Raw genomic sequence first — 16,916 nt, forward strand, 5'->3', positions numbered from 1 at the left:
CATTCCTGGCATCACCCTCTGTTGCCCAGGCAAGAAGAAGTGTGTGTGGCATGCTCCTCCCATTTTCTTTAAATTCTTGTGGCTCGGGTCTGGGAGCACAGGCTGTGGGCCTGTTGGTGAGACCTGATGGCAGAGGGTCCTGAATGCCATGCTCAGGAATTTGGAGATCCTCAAATTGCTGGCCTGAAGGCCTGGAAGAAAGGGGACGGGGCAGGCCCTGTAGGGATCTTCCCGATGAACCACTTTCATGAGCTTCAGGAGCTCCTGCTGCAGAGCAGGGGTAGGGTCTGTGCATTTTGGTCTCCAGCAGTGACCACAGTAGGGCCCGCCCCAGGGAGGGCTGTTGATCATTGTGGAGCTGCTGAAGGCCAAAAGAGGCTGATGAAGATTCCACAGTGGGACTGCACTGCCACCTGGTGGTCACATCGCACATAGCAACATGAAATTGTGGGAGTCCCTGCTGGATGAAGGAGTGCTCGTTCCAGGCCCCCAAAGAATAGGGGAAATCCCTAGATAAAGGAATTTTATTAAAGAGCAAGACACCCTAAATTGAGCACTCGAGAAAGTCATTCTGGACAAGAATCCAACTCCTTCCCTCCCCCATTTTACAGACTAGGAAACTGAGGTCCAGAGAGAAATGATGAGGACAGAGGACTTCGACATTGTCCTAGAGCAAGTCAGTCAGAGATGGGATCTATTTTAGACTCATCTTGAGGTGTGGTCCTAGAGTGAGAATCCGCCCTGCTGGTTTCTAGTCACCCTCATTTGTGACCAAACATGGCATCTCTCCACACTACCACCCACTTTAGTCACCAAAGTTGGCACTACAAGGTGGCTGTTGGCTGCTTCCAAAAATAAAATCTACCCTAAGAGGGCCAGGATCTGACAGGGCTGAGGGGATTCAGAAGCACTTGCTTCAGGCTCAGCAGATGTTTTAGAGCTGGAAGCCCCAGAGACTATGCTATCAAAGCCCCCTGGTTTTACAAACAAAGAAGCTGGAACTCAGAGACAGCAAGGGACTGGACTGAGGCAACCCAGTCCTGGAGCAGGGCCAGGACTCAGCTATGTGTCTCTCTGAAGGCCATTGCCAGGGAGGAGTCCAACAGTGCCTTGAGCATCTCTTGACTTGTGTTAGTAAATTCTGGTGTGTGTTCACCATTCTGCCTCATGCTTTGCAGATGGGATGATCGTGGTGCATGAAGGCTGGCAAGGGGGAGGGTGGGTGAAAGGAGTTGGGGGTGAGGAGGTGGTGACAGGGAGGGAGAAGGGGGGCGTGGATGCTTTGGAGGGCTCCTCATTTGTGCATTGTGGGCTCCAAGGAGGTAGGAACTATGTCTCTCCCACTGCGGTGTCCTTAGTACCTGGCACAGTGCTTGGCAGAGACTGAGTGCCCAGTAAATTCCTGTGGAACGAAGGCAAGGAGTTACACTGCACAGGCGCAGAGGGATCCTGTGGGAGGAGGAGTCTCCCCTTAAACGTCTGGTCATGTTCAGTGTCATTCAGCCTGAGGATTGCTGAGGCCTCAGATCTAAAATCCTTAGGGCAGAGCTGTCTGCCTCTCTCTGGCTTTGATGCTGTTCAGGAGAATCAGGGGAGGGGATTGCTCTTGGAGGGAGGGGCCCTAAATTGGCACTCACCTTTGGAAGAAAAAAAGAACATGGTCTGTGAGCCCGAGAGCGAACCCTGACTCCAATGTTAGATTATGTAATTCCTGGTTGTCATTTGTCTGTTTGTTTTATGCAAATCCTTCATCATAATAATAACTGACATTTACTCAGTGCTGACTGTGTGCCAGGCACCATGCTGAACCCTTTGCATCCGTCTTTATTCATACTCTCATAACAAAAACCCCGCAAGGTAGGTGTGACTATCATTCTCAGTTTACAGAGAAGGAAACTGAGTCACAGAGAGGTGAAGGAACTTGCACTAGGGCACACAGACCAAAGGTAGCAGAGTGGGAATTGAACTCAGGTCTGTAGGACTCCAGAGGAACATTCCTAACTGCTATGCTCCACTGCCTTATTTGAGCCTCTTCTGTGCTACAGAATATTTAAGTAGAGGGTTAGGGGCCCATGTTTCCCTGTGCCACAGTGTTAAAGGGGATGAAGTCCTCTCTCCCTCCAGTCCTGTGCAGTGGTGACCACAGGTATTATCAAGGGTCTCCTGGGGAAAGGACAAAAGGTCCAGCCACTCTTTCCCATGAGGATTGGGTGGGGTGGGGTGAAGGGACAGGTAGATGGGAGTGGAGGAGGTTCAATGCTGCCCATGTATATTGAGCACCCACTGTGTGCCAGGCACCCACTGTGTGCCAGGCCTGTACTGGGCACTGGGGAAGAGAGATAAATTAGACATGGTGCCCTCTCTGAAGGGACTGAGGGACATACACTTATGTCTCTGGGATGTCAATCCTACAGACAAACTGGGGTGCAATTAACAGGCCTCAGTGGGGTGTAATGCTTGAGCCCCCACTTCCGTCCGTGGGCACAGGTGCATTCTCTCTGCTCCTCCACAGATGGCCTGTGCCGAGGCAGCACTCTGCTCAGGCCAGTGTGGTGTCAGGTCAGGGGACTCAGCCCAGCTTCAGCTCTTGGACACAAGCCTCAGAGATGATGTTTGTGGTGCCTCTACCACCTGTGCACGTCTGCTGTGAACAGTGCTCCCCTGGGGGCCCGGGGCAAGCCAGCTGACGCAATCAATTGCCATCTGCAGAGGTGGCGTTGGAACTGGGGACAGGAGCGAGCAAGCTGGGATGAAGAATTTCTGGATCATAAGGGACTGGGTGGGGAGTCTGAGGGTGACTGTCTTGGAGTTCCTCCTCAGGGATTCTCTCCACTGAGGGGCTCCAAGCCTCTTGAAGTTAGAGCCCTTTTGTGACCGGCCTCTGTGACTCAGCACTGCCACTTCTTGAGGGTGCAGCTCTCCCCAGGAGGCTGGGCTAGCACTGAGCAGAGTGTGCCCACTCAAGGACCAGACCACAGCCCAGCTCTCTCTGCATGAGTGCTGGGACCACTCCTGCCTTGGTCCAGACATGCTGGTTCCCTGGACAGGCCTCCCAAACTTCAAATCTCCCCAACAGAGCTTGTCTTGTCCCTTCCTATACAGAAGCCTATGGGCTCCTTATGCAAACCGTCACCTTATCCCCTGAGGCTTCTGAGGAGAGGGGGGCCCTGCTGAGCCCTCAAAAAGCTGCTGTTACCCCCCTTTCCCCAGAGCAAGGCTTTAGCCTTATATTCCTCATCAGAGGGAGGTCATTCTAGTGCTTTCTGTACTTCAGAGGATGGACACCTGGCTGCTCCATCTCTGCCTAATCAGAAAAGTGGCCGTGAGCTTCTCTCAGTGACAGAAAACTGAGCTCTGCCTCTCCAAGCATCCTGTGAAGTGAAACCTGACCATCCTGCTTGCTAGAAGGCATGTGGAGGAGCGGAGGGGTCGGAGCTGGGTTTGGAAGGATGGAAGGGAGTTTTTCAGGCAGGTGAGCTTCAGAAGCACATTCCAGTCAGCGAGAACGGCATGTGCTAAGGCCCAGAAACAAAGTCAACTGGTTTTGTTCTGGGAGCTGTGGTTGACTTCAGGGGAAAGTGGGGGTGGGAGGTGGACGAGGCAGGCCAGAACCAGATCTTGTTGGGCTTCTTATTGCAAGGATGACTCACAGAAAGACAAAACATTTTCGGAGAGAAGTTTATTGAGTTTTCTCATCTAGGACATTGAGGAGAGTGACAGAGAGAGCTCTGGACTCTTACTGGAAGAGGGAGGGCAGGGAAGGGGTTCCCGAGAGCTGCTGGCTACTCATCTGCCTCGTCATCGTTTTCCAGGTACTTATGGACGGTGTAGCCCAGAATGGCACCAATCTTGCCCATGAGGGTACTGCTGCCACCAGCTCCTGCAAAGCAAGCACAGATGGGTCACAAGCACTGGATTTGGGAATCCAAATGTCTGGAAACCGTCGATCCAGTCCAACCCCTTCATTTCCAGATGAAGAAACAGAGGCCTTGAGGGGGGATGAGACTTTTGCAGAGTGAATCCTATTTCCTCCCTGACTTGCCATCCCAAATCAGATGCGTTTCGGAGATGAAAAAGACAAAAATACCAGCCCCTTCGCTTCATGTCTGCAATGAAAACACCATTAATAATGCTAGACCTCACTGTGTGGGTGCTGGGAGCTCACAAGCAAGGTATCATTTCATCCTTGTCACAGTGCTGTGACATGTGAGAGGACAGCCATCTTAGAGCTCTAGGGTGGCCCTAGCCTTGCCCATACCCTTCACCTCCCACTGCAGAGGCAGGAGCTGGTCTGTGTCCTCCCCTCTGGCCCTCTGAAAAGGGCTCTCTTCTTTTGGGCTGGTTCTTTGGGCTTTGCCACCCAGAATTGAGAGCAGAAGGAGGGTTCAGAAAGGCAGAGGGGGAGTTTGTCAGGGGTGAGTTTTCTCCAGGAATTGGGAGGCCTCAGAGAGAGGGGGACAGAGAGAAAAGGAGTGGGGAGGCAGAAGTGAAGGCGATTGTTAGAATAGTCGCTCTGAGCTCTGTAGCTACCCCCTTTATGGTGTTCAATACATGCAAGCGAAGACCGGGATTGGTGTGACATCGCTTTGGGTTGTTTCCACCATATATCTTTGCCATTATGGTTCTCTGAGATTGGGCAGATGCAAAAAATGTTAAACTGAGCATGATTATCTCAGTTTAAAATTAGGGAACTAGGCTTATGACTCGGCCACAGCATCGGCGAGGCACCTGACCTTAGAAGCTAAAAGCGAGGCTTCTGGCATCATACCGACTGGCTTCAAATCCTGGCTCTGGTTCTACACTAGCTGGAAGAACTTGAGTAAATTACTTAATTCCTCGGTGCCTCAACTGTGCCATGTGCATGATGGAAATAATAAGAACACCTGCCCCACAGAGCTGACTCAACCTGTGAAAGGGCCAGGCCCTGCACTCACCGACGCTCTGCAGCGTGGCCACCAGCCCCCCAGCGGGCACGCCGCCCCCATTCAGCACCGCCGAACAGCTCATCATCGACGCGGCCACCGACTTGGCGGCTATGCCGGCGCCGGTGAAGCCCAGCGCTGGCAGCCCGGCGACCATGAGCCCTGGGGAGAAAGAGGAGGCGGTGAGCGAGCGCCCAGGGCAGGGACCCGCCCACCTGCCCGAGCTTCCCGCCCTCCAGGCCCACCTCCTCCGATCGCAGCGTAGGTCAGAGCGCTCCAGAACCCCGAGCCGCCGGACTCTGAACTTTCTCCTTTCTTTCTTTTGCCTGCGGGAGAAGGGGACAAAGTGGGGTCGGCCCGTGGCTCACTCGGGAGAGTGCGGTGTTGATAACACCAAGGCCACGGGTTCGGATCCCATATAGGGATGGCCGGTTAGCTCACTGGGTGAGCATGGTGCTGACAACACCAAGTCAAGGGTTAAGATCCCCTTACCGGTCATCTTTAAAAAGGGGGGGGGGGACAAAGTGGAGTGTGGCAGAGAGCAAGGGTCCCCTACTCTGTGCCTGGTGCCCAGGACCACTCGCAGAGTTGGGGGGAAGGGGATCATCCTCCCATTTCGGAGAGCCTCACAGAGGGAAAGAGACTTTACCCCAAGCGCAGAACTGGCACTGAGTACATTTCGTTGGAATGGAGGAATTGACAGAGCAGGGATTCAAACCTGGGACTCTGGTTGCAGCAACCCTGCGCCGTCCATTATAACAGCTCCTCTAGCTCAGAAGCAGGGGGGTCTCTAAACCAGGGATCCTGAAACTGTCCCCTTCTTTCCCCCACAGTCCCGCCATCCCCCAGGATCCTTACCTGCCTCCACCCCGCAGCAGGTGTAGAGCAGCAGGTAGCACAGGAAGAGCGATACCATCTTCTGCCGCATGGTGGCGCGACGCTCAGGCTTTGTCGCTGAACCTGGACATGGGAGAGAGGGAAGAGAAGTCCTCAGCCTTTCCGGAGTCTCGCCAGCTTAGTCGTTTCCCCTTCCCATTCGAGGACGCGTCAGCAAAAGCAGCAAGTTGTGGTGGACGGAGTCCAGTCTCCTCTCAGGATCTGCGGGAATTCCGTTTCCTCTCGGCGTCAGTGGCCGCGATGTTCCTGCCCCAGCCGGTGGTTGTGAGAATTCAATGGTACAGTGTCTGGCACAGGGTGAGCGCTCAGTAGACGTCGTGGGTATCATTACCGTGGTTGTCGTTCTTAGCTTTGTCATCACTGGCTAAGACACTTTGGGCAGGATACTATGGTACTTCGCTTCTCTGGGCCTCAGTTTACTTATCCCTAAAATTAGGGTAGTAATAGAGCCTATTTTATAGGTGGTTCTGAGTTTAGAAACTGTTCAATACTGCATTCCTAGCCTTTAGAATAGTGCCTGGCATGTAAAATTTGCATTAAAAATATTTTTTTTTAAATAATGCATTGAATACCTACAGGCACCAAACATTGGCCTCACATCAACTTCACTTTTCAGAAAGCACAGAGGGGTAAAGGAGCTTGCCCAGGGTCACACAGCAAATTGTGCAGCCTAGATACACATTCAAGACTGACTGTCAGAATGTAAAACCTATGCTCTTTCCATTAAACCACAAAATAGGAAAATACATATGCCCCAAACTCACCTCTTATTTGATCTTTGTCAGCTCAATGCTATTTCCTTGAATTAGAAATAAACGAACAAAAACCTTCCTATGTAGTGAGCGCTTACTCAGCATTTTATGGAACAAAGTCACTTATACCCATAAGGTAAGTGTCAACCACATGTTATAGCTAAAGAAACTGAGGCTCAGAGAGGTTAAGTAATATTCCCAAGGCTGCCCAGCCAGGAAGTGGCAAGAGTCAGGATTTAAACCCACAACTAACTGATGCCCAAGACTTTCAACAACCACTCCAAATTGCTTCATCAGTTCTCAAAGATGAACTCACTGTCACATCAGATCCTACAATAAAAGGGCTTCAGAAATCATCCAGTCCTTTGGGCAGGTAAGGTAGCTTAATCTCCATTTTACAGAGGAAGTAACTAGGGCCCAAGAGTCAAAGTAACAAGATTAAGGCCACAGAGAGCTATGTCTCCTGCCTCTTGGGGTTCTGCGTCCCATCTCCCTAAAAGCCTCAACCTATCCTCCCAGACTAGTCCTAGACCGAGGTGCTAAAAGGGACCCAGGGGTGCAGTCTTCTTCAGAAATGGGCATTCTGGCTCTTGGGGCATGAGGCTTTCAGGTAGAGAGCATGGCAGAGAGTGGCAGCCTGACACCCACACTTCATAGCTCCTGGCTTTACCTTTGAGGAAGAGAAGAGAAGAGATCTTCCAGCTTGGAGCCTGCTGAATGATGAAGCAGCTCTCTGGCTTTTTATAATCACATGCAGACTTGTGGATCCCTCCCCTAACCCGCCTCCCGCCACCACCCCCACTCCCCCAGGCAGCCAATCTCTTACAGAGTTTCCCTTTCCCCAACTCTGCAGAGTTTTCATTTCTCTTCTCTTCCAGCTCTGCTCAGTGGCGGCATCTGTGTGCTGTCTGCTGGCAGAAAAATGTTTTTCAAGATGGCGACTTTCCAAACAGCTTAGAGTATTAAAAGCATGTTTTGCTACAGTGGGAGACATACCCTAAGAAGGGCTTACCAAAGCTGACTGCCAGCTCCCATTGGAACACAGAGGACTTTCACGATTTGATCCAATTAATGATAATACCTACCATTTATTGAGCATTTGCTCCATGCCAGGGCCTGTGCAAAATGCTCTCTACGTGATCTCTTTCCAATCCCACAGTAGACTTGTGAGGTACCATATACTGTTTATAACCCTCATTTTGCAGATGATGAGAATAAAGCTTTGGAAATGAAGTCAGTCTGTTCAATTGTTTTCTCAGGCTGGCTGCTTCTGGGTGATGGGCAAATGGTAAGATCAGTGAAGCCCATGTTCATGTGCCATCGTCATACAACCTTTGCCTTAAAATGGGTCCCATGGCCCTAGGTAATGGATTGAGCATTCTTTAAAGCCTTTGGATGGTGATGCTTATAGAAGCACTGTGGTTAGAAATGCACCCATATTTGTAGAACAAAGCAGTTCCAGAACGGATGAATCATTGCCTTCTGCAAAGTAGAAGGGGTCTGATATAATTGACCAGCCAGGTGGCTGGCTGCTCTCTCTCGGCAATGTTGCCATCTTGTTGCCTGCTGCTGGCAGGGTGACTACTTGTTGGCAGTTGCTAGATCAGTCTTGGTGAGAGGGAGCCCAAGTTATTGGGCCTATTTATAGTCCCCATCTTTGCCACCATGGACACTCTTTTATAGGTCTATCAAAAAGTAATAGGAGGGCTAAGTTTAGAGGCTGGCTGAAATCCATATGTTGGGACATCCTGACCAACTGGCTGTACAGCCTCCTCTGTAGCAGCATTAATATTAGACATAGAGATCCACATGCTTTTGTGCTCACTTCTATAGGTCCATCCATATGCCCCTTACCCAGACCTGCTTACCCCCAATCTTCCAATCTGGCTCTTCTGATACCCTTGACCAACTAGCCAAGCTGTGTGCTACTTATTAGAAATTGGTATATGTCTGTACCTCAGTCCATCTCTCTATATACACAAAGGGCAAATGGCAAGATCAGTGAAGACCATGTTCGTGTTCAAACTGTACTGCTCATAGTTCTGCCCCCCTGGAAAGATTCACCACTGTCCTTCAGGGCTACTCCCGACTGGGGCTGTAATAGAGTGGTCCATTTCCAGTGGGTGCCAAAATACCATACTGACTTACCTGTGAATTGTGTTCCTCTCCTTTCCTCCTTTATCAGTGGTTGTGGCGAACCCTCCATGAGGCCAATAGTGTGGGTCAAAGGAGAAGTGTCAGATCAACAGAGTTCAGTGCCAAGGGAGTCTGAACCCCCTGTTCATTTAATTTACTCATGCCTTTTGGACCCCTTTGACCTTGAATGACCACAGCCTTGAATGTACCACATTCATCATATATTGGATTGCTGTTATGCCTGTCTAATAATAGCTAGCTTAAGACATACAGTGACCTGGCATCCAGTGGTCAGATGCTTAGTCACTACTGTGGCCCAGTGACACATGAGGGCCTTTTTTCCCCAAGGAACCATGGTGAGCATGGCCTTAGTCCAGAATCCTAGGAGTCCTTACTGCAACTTTTCCATTTGGGTTTTCAGAGACTCCCTATAGAATCTTCATCCACCATGGATATCTCCAGCAACATTGTATCTGCAGGATCATCTAATCCAAAATTGCAGCATAGCTTGTTTTGTGGCCTGAACCTGCTGTACAGCCCTCTCTTGCTCTGGGCACCACTCACAAATGGCAACCTTCCAAGCCATCCAGTAAAGGACTGGAGATGTATTTCTACGTGTATATATCCTGCCTCAAAAATCTAAAGAGACCCACCAAACGCTGTGGTGATTTCTAAGTGTGGGATATATGAGGTGAGATAACTTGTATTGGCATGACCCAAACCGCTGAACTCCTAAAAACGATACAAATGTGGTAGGACCATGAATCTTCATGTAATTTATCTTCCGTTTTCTGGCAAACATGGTGCTTACCTCTTCCTGTTCATGTCCGATTAGCATGATGTCATCAGTATAGTGGACTGGCATGATGTTATGTGGAATGTCAAGGTGAGCCTCTCTTATAACAGAAAGCTAGAAAGTTAAAGCGCTGAGGGGAGAGAGTGAAGGTTCTGTCATCGTAATACTGTGATATAAAAGCAAACTGCCTTTGGTCATCTCTTCTCATGGGTATTGAAAAGAAAGCATTCACCAAATCAATAACCACACAGAAGTGCTGGAGGTTGTGCTGATATGTTCCAGTAAAGATACCACATCCAGAAGAGCGGCTCTGATTGGGACTGTCACCTGGTTAAGTTTACAGTAGTCCATCCATCATCCACCATGATCCATCTGTTCTCCCAGAGGCCAGACAAGTGAATTGAGTGGGCATATATAGGGAACACAACCACAGCCAAAACAGATCAGAAATAACACTGCAGAAAGTAACTGTAGGGTAGTCCGATGGTTACTTTTATGTGTTAAATTGGCTAGGTCACAGTACCCAAATATTTGATCAAACACTAGTTTAGATGTTGCTGGGAAGGTAGTTTTTAGATGAAATTAACATTTAAATCATCAGACTCAGGCTGGCCCCTGGCTCGCTTGGTAGAGCATGGTGCTGACAACACCAAGTCAAGGGTTAAGATCCCCTTACCAGTCATCTTTTTTTTTTTTTTTTTCTAAAGATGACCGGTAAGGGGATCTTAACCCTTGACTTGCTGTTATCAGCATCACGTTCTCCCAAGTGAGCTAATCGACCATCCCTATATAGGGATCCGAACCCGTGGTCTCGGTGTTATCAGCACCACACTCTACCAAGTGAGCCAGGGGCCAGCCCCAGTCATCTTTTTAAAAAAGTAAAAAATAAATCAGTAGACTTGAGTAAAGCAGATTACCCTCTGTAGTGGATTGAATTATGTCCCCCTAAAATTCATTGAAGTTTGAATTGTATCCCCCATGTTTTATGTATTAGAAACTTGGTCCCCACTGTGACTGCTAGGAGGGTGGGAAATCCTGTTATGGTAATTGAAAGGTGGAGCTTTGAAGAGGTGATTGGATTGTAGGACCATGTGGTAGTGAATGGATTAAAAATGGTGGTGAGGGGTGTGGTTCTGAGGGCTTTAAAAGAAGAGGAGAGTCTGCCTCTCTCGCTCTCTCTGCTTCCACCATCTTGCAATGTGAGACCACTGGGTCACTGTCACCACCACCAGATGGACTTTGGACTTCCCAGCCTCAGAAACTGTAAGCGATAAATGTCATTTTCTTTATAAATCACCCAGTTGCAAGTAGTTTGTTACAAGCAACACAAAATGGACTAATACACCCTCCATAATGTGGGCAGGTCTCATCCAATCAGTTGAGGACCTTAAGACAAAAAAGACTAACTCCCCCAAGGAAGAGGGAATTTTGCTTGCAGTCTGCCTTCAAACTCAAGCTGCAACATCAGTTTTTCCCTGGGTCTCCAGCCTGCCAACCTATTCTGCAGATTTTGGACTTGCCAGCCTCCACAATCACATAAGCCAATTTCTTAAAATAAATATCTCTTTATATATGTATGGGAGTGGCATGTACATAGAGGGAGGGAAGGATCTGATAGTGATCATCCTTGGAAATATCTACCAGAGACCACCAGCTCCAGGCATCCTTGCAAGAATACCAAAGGCTCAAAAAAAAGAAGAAAAGAAAAAAGAATATCAAATCTGAGTTACTGAAAGGTAGTCTGTGTCAATGTGTGTGTGTGTATGTATGAGTCTCTATATGTGTACATGTATACATATACACAAGGGATCTTCAGAAAGTTTGTGGAAAGATTCATGTTATTTTACTTCCATTTTCCACAAACTTTTTGAAGTACCCTCACACACACACACACACACACATATATACCCATATACATCCTATTGGTTTTGTTTCTTTGGAGAACACTGAATAATGCAGGGAGTTTTAGGAGCTTCCACTTGGCTCTTCCTATAATAATAGCCTTTACTCCACAGGTCGTGGAATCAGTAAGAGGATTCTGTCAGCTTCTATCAGACCCATTGGACTTAGGCTACATTTTATCACCTGTCCTGCTTTAGCTCCTATTCTAACCAGGGAGCTAGGATGGTATTTTGTGTCTCCTCACTTTCATGTCAGCTCAGATTTCATATTTTTAACAGTTTTTGAAAATTCGAAACATTCTTCTTTTCTAAATGGCAGCACAGCAGATCATCCCTTTGGGGAAGAATTGGAGGAATATTTACTATATATGATTATGGTATCGTTGCAGAGTCATTCCTTAAGGGGCTGTGGTCTCCCTTGTAGTTAAGGGCTTCTGGTTCTGTGAACTTAGATGTAGCATCTAGATCAAGGACCACGATTGTCCATTGTGGCAGCTGATGTCAGTCTTCTGCTTACCAGGTCTTGATTTTTTTTAAATATAAAAATTGAGGATCACCCAGCAACTTGCCATAGATCCCTGCAGGCCAAAGCACCCTCATTGCCACTCTGGCCTTGCTGCCCATGACGGTAATTATATTAACCTGGTCTTGCACGCCACCTCTGCCATTCTGGAATCCCAACATTACGATTGATATTAGGGATCCCAGTTCCATGGCAGCATCTCTTACTCAATCCCTGCCTGCTGAAGACAGACATCACTGAGCTACTTAAAGATGCTCATGTCCCCTTTGTCAGTGAACTCCATATTGCCCTAGTGAAAAAAATGTCCTCTGTGCCCTCTTAGAGAACATAGCCGGGTGCTGAGTTCTCGGGTCTTACATTTCCACCTCCCTGAACTTTCTTACCTCTTCTACCATGGAAGTTCTAGTATCTTTACCTCATTTATTGTAGGTCATCATCCGGCCTAGGGTAGAAGAAACCATCCCTGCAGACCATTAAGACCATATTTCAATTATTGCTGAATAACAAACCACCCAAGCTTAAAGACTTAAAACAATTGCAATTTATTGTTTCTCTCAACTCTGCAATCTGGGCGAGGCTCAGATGGGTGTTTGAAGTAAGGTGTTGGGCTGGAAGCCAGCAGGGCATGAACTGAAATGTACAAGATGTCTCTTTCACTTTCATAAATGGCACCTCAGCTGGGAGGATGGAACACCTGGGGCTGGTCTGCATCTCTCTTCCTAAACATGGTGTCTCCACATGGCTAGCTGCCACTTCCTCGCAGTATAATGGGATCAATGACTGGATTTCTTACATGGTGGCTAACATGCAAGAGGGAGGAAAAGGAAGCTGTCAGTCTTCTTAAAGGTCTGGAAAAGAAACAGTGTCATTTCCACCACATTCTGTGGGTTAAGGCAAGTCACAAGGCCAATCCATATTCAAAGAGAAGGGGAAATAGACCCCATCTCTTGATGTGAGTTGTGGCATGCACATAGAGTCAGGGAAGGACTTGATAGTGATCATCTTTGGAAATTATCTACCAGAGAACAGCTCCAGGCATCCTTGTAAGAATATTGAAGCCTGAGTTACTGAAGAGTGGTCCCTGTCAATAAGTTCCCCATTAGCCAGTCTTATATTCTGCCCCACCTGTCCCCTAGCCTCACCGCCATGTCTGAAACCTCCAGGATCACTCCCACACATATTACTCAGGTCTTTCAAGTCCTTTGATGTGTAGCTTAATTATCTCAGATCAGAACTTAAATTTCCCCACTCAGGCTTTGCTAGAAACTGACCCCAGTTATTTGAGGGTGTGATGGGATCATGTCTTAAGGAGAACAAATGCCATCTTATGAGACACCTGCTTCACATGAAACATTGTGTAGTCTCAAGAAAGACGAAATTACTTCCCTGGCAAGAGGGAAGGGGCTGCTTCTGCCATCTTGGAGAACTCAGGAGAATCTGTGAAATAAAGATTCTTAGCTTTATCCACCCTAATGTGTCTATCCCAGGATTCAGGGTCCTACTCCTTCCCTATCAGGGCCTTGACTTTGACATAGGAGACCTACTGAAGCTGTGCATTTAGTCATTTGCAACTCCTCCCCTTATAACCTATCCTGGATCTGAATTTTCACAGTCTTCCCTTCACAAGTAAAAGATTTAATCATTGTGATGCCAACTGAAGGCCAGGGTTATCACTCCACTTACTACCAGCAGCGAGGTCCCTATTGCCTTCACATAGGTGAGAAATCCTATCCCAAAGCTTCACCCTAATGATCTCTTTTGGTACTAAATGTCAGCCTATGTTTCCTAGAAAACAGAGCTTGAATCAAACGTTGTACACTAATGCTTCCTTGGGGGTTGCAATCCTAAGGAAGCAAAAGTCTGCACTTTGGGAATATGTAAACTCATTTCACTGGGCAGTTGCTGGGGAAACCAGAGCCTTCCTAGGTCCAGTCTGGTGAGACATGAGTGTTGAAGCTGCCACGATCCCCACTATAGCAGGCTTAATGGAGTTCATGCCAAAGACTAGTACTTGCCTTCCAATGAGACTGAAGCAGCCAGTAATGTCTGGAGATGAGGCAATGATGTTAGCTGCTGGGGCCTTCACTGGGAGACATCTAAACTGAGTCTGGTACAGTCGGAGTAAGGACTTTGGCATTTACTTAGAAGCCTATTGCAGGGATTTGAGCAGAGGAGTGACATGCCTATTGTACCAGGGGAGCAAGGACAGAAGCAGGGGGACCAGTTAGGAGCCAATTGCAATAACCCAGGTGTATCAGGCAGGGTTCTATCAGAGGAGCAGAACCATTAGGAGTGATATAGAAGAAGGGATTTATTATCAGGATTTGACTTAATGCAGTTGTGAGTACTGGTTAAATGGTTTCTGTGCAGCTGTTTCTCGTGCATCTGGTGTTGTACTGAAAGTCAGCAGGGCAGGTAACTGGAAAGGAAAAGTGGACATGCAGAAGGGAATGGAAAGGTCAAAATGGAACCCATGAAGATGATCTGGGACCCATGAGAACAAATTACATCCCCCATTGGTCTCTCCCCACCTCCAAGCCTCCAGTTTTGATAATGACGTGCAGAAGCTAATAACCTTTGTCAACATGCACAATAGTTTGAAAAGTTGAAGGCAGAGATCCAGGGAAAGCTGGAGTGCCTGTGAGCCCAGATGCTGCCTCACACCAACCAGCAGATCAGTGAAAACACACATGAGCTGCAGCATCATCTGACCCTATACTGGCCTTCCAAGTGTAACCATGGCTACGGCCTCACTTCTGCTTTACAAATCCTACCCAAATCTCCTTCCGTGGCGAATTCTCACCCAAAACTACACAGGAAAGGGAATTCTGGGAAACACAGTTCCAGGTTAGCTAAGGTGACACAATACTAAGCACATCACACCAGATGAGAAATTAAGATGGTTTGGACCAGAGTATCAGCAACAGGGCTGTGAGAAGGGCCTGAATACTGGAGGTATATTGAATATCCCTCACTATCTGAATCTATGTGATTCCTGAGTTTGGATGATGAGTTCAGAGACAAGGGTAGACATGTCACTTTGGGTTTGATAAGGGAAAAGCAACCTGGCCTACCACTCACATCTGCAGGACCTGGAACGAAGGTATAAATGGAGGCTCACATGCTACATGTCTAAATATTAAAAACCATAAACCAAGACAACAAACTATTGACTAAAATATATTCTACCTTCATGCTTTAACAAATATACCTTCATAATGACAAAAAATATGCATAGATCTAGAGTTTTTATGATTGCTATGGCCTGAATGCATGTGTTCCCCCCCCCCAAATTCATATGTTGAAAACTGTTGTAATTTTCCTCTGATTTGGTCTTGAGGTCTCAGAGTAGCTATAAATTCTAGCCCTGCCCTTATGGGTCTCTGGGGGAGGTGGTCATGGATGCTAACAGTGTGCTTTCACTGCAAAGAAGGGATATTTGTTTGGGGATGGCCTAATGCCTAAATGTCTGATTGGCTCTTGTTTGAACTGTGTCCTATTTATTCCTACCAGGACTGCTACTCTAGAAGAGCCCTGACCAGGAAGTGTTAGGTTCAGGTGTGTCAGTCAGGTGAGACACACAGGAGGCAGCTCAGCACAACCAAGCACATGAAATAACAGAAGCAGTTTTTCTACTTACAGATTCCAGAGAGAAGGGAGCAGCATGCCCTGCAGGGCTCACAGGAAGAAGGAGAAAGGAGTGAAATGAGGAAGAGTGGGCTATCTCACAGGCAACCACACAGGGTGGGGAAGTTCTAACTAGACCAAAGGTGATAGGGTATGACTGGGTTTCAAACAATTTATGTCAAGCCTAAAAATGGATGCCAAGGGAGCAACTATATTTTTTAAAATTTATGGCAAAATCTAATACCCAGTGTGATAGTATTAAGAAGTGGGGCCTTTGGGAGGTGATTAGATCGTGAGGGTGAAGCCCTCATGAATTGGATTAATGTTCTTATTAAAGAATTCCAGAGAGATACTTCTCCCCTTCTGCCATGAGAGAACACAGCTGGAAGGTGTCATCTATGAGAAAGTGGGCCCTCATCAGACACCAGACACTACATCTGCCTGCACTTTGACCTTGGACTTCCCAGCCTCAATAACGGTGAGAGATAAACTTCTGTTGTTTATAAGCTACCCAGTTTATGATATTTTTGTTATAGTAGCCTGAATGAACCAAGATAACAACTGAAAGTCTACCAAAATGACTGAATTTAATTATCATAGTACATATCTCAATGTTCTGTTGATGGGCCAATGGATGAGGAATAAAGAAAATATGTACATAATTAATAAAACATTACGTATTTATTTCCTATAAAAAGAAAACAACAACAACAACACCAAAAAAAAAAAACAGCCCTGACTTTAGAAGGCTGGCCTGGCACTCACAGCTAGGCCACGTTATTGAACATAAATGATCTCACAGAATACTGATCTCAGAAAAGATTACTCTAAGACCATCCATAAAATGAGACAAAACAAGGCCATTTTGTATTTTGTCTAAGCACAGACAACAACAAGGTCACTCACTGTGTCACCCACAAAATATCACTCTCCCCCTTAGCTAAAATAAATGACTGCTACTTCTTACCAATTACACTTTACCCCTGTGTTAGGCTCCCCTCCCTATAAACAAGATTTACTGAGATTCCCAGTCATGGAATTGTCTCTACTTTCTGATATCCAATCCACTGCAATCCCTCACTTTCTAAGACCTTTCCCCAAATCACTCAACCTCAGACCCTATAGCCCAGACCCTATAGTAGGTATTTTCTAACACCCTCTGAGACATCCCGTGATTCTCAAGGATGTGTATTTTTCCTCAAAGCAATGAATAATAAATCCAACTTGTTTAACTACAATATGTTTCTGGTGGTCTTTGGCTGTAGGGCATTGACGCCTAGAATGTACTTTTCTTGACATTGTTTTGGCAAAATCACTGATATGTAATTACAACCAAAATTTTCACATAACTTGTATTCTCTT

General features: G+C 47.2%; 1 protein-coding gene across 1 annotated transcript; it reads right to left on the reverse strand.

The window, feature by feature from the left end:
- Nucleotides 1-3,664: 3,664 nt before the first annotated feature.
- IFI6 (interferon alpha inducible protein 6) lies at nucleotides 3,665-7,315 on the reverse strand. The gene is made up of 5 exons (XM_063106664.1): nucleotides 7,242-7,315; nucleotides 5,781-5,882; nucleotides 5,168-5,248; nucleotides 4,935-5,084; nucleotides 3,665-3,880 (listed from the first exon to the last, which is right to left on the reverse strand). The coding sequence occupies exons 2-5, from the start codon at nucleotides 5,848-5,850 to the stop codon at nucleotides 3,783-3,785; spliced, it is 399 nt and encodes a 132-aa protein (XP_062962734.1). The 5' UTR covers nucleotides 5,851-5,882; nucleotides 7,242-7,315; the 3' UTR covers nucleotides 3,665-3,782.
- Between the last annotated feature and the right edge of the window lie 9,601 nt (nucleotides 7,316-16,916).

Source organism: Cynocephalus volans, chromosome 8 (genome assembly GCF_027409185.1).
Source record: "Cynocephalus volans isolate mCynVol1 chromosome 8, mCynVol1.pri, whole genome shotgun sequence".
In the NCBI taxonomy this organism is placed as follows: domain Eukaryota; kingdom Metazoa; phylum Chordata; class Mammalia; order Dermoptera; family Cynocephalidae; genus Cynocephalus; species Cynocephalus volans.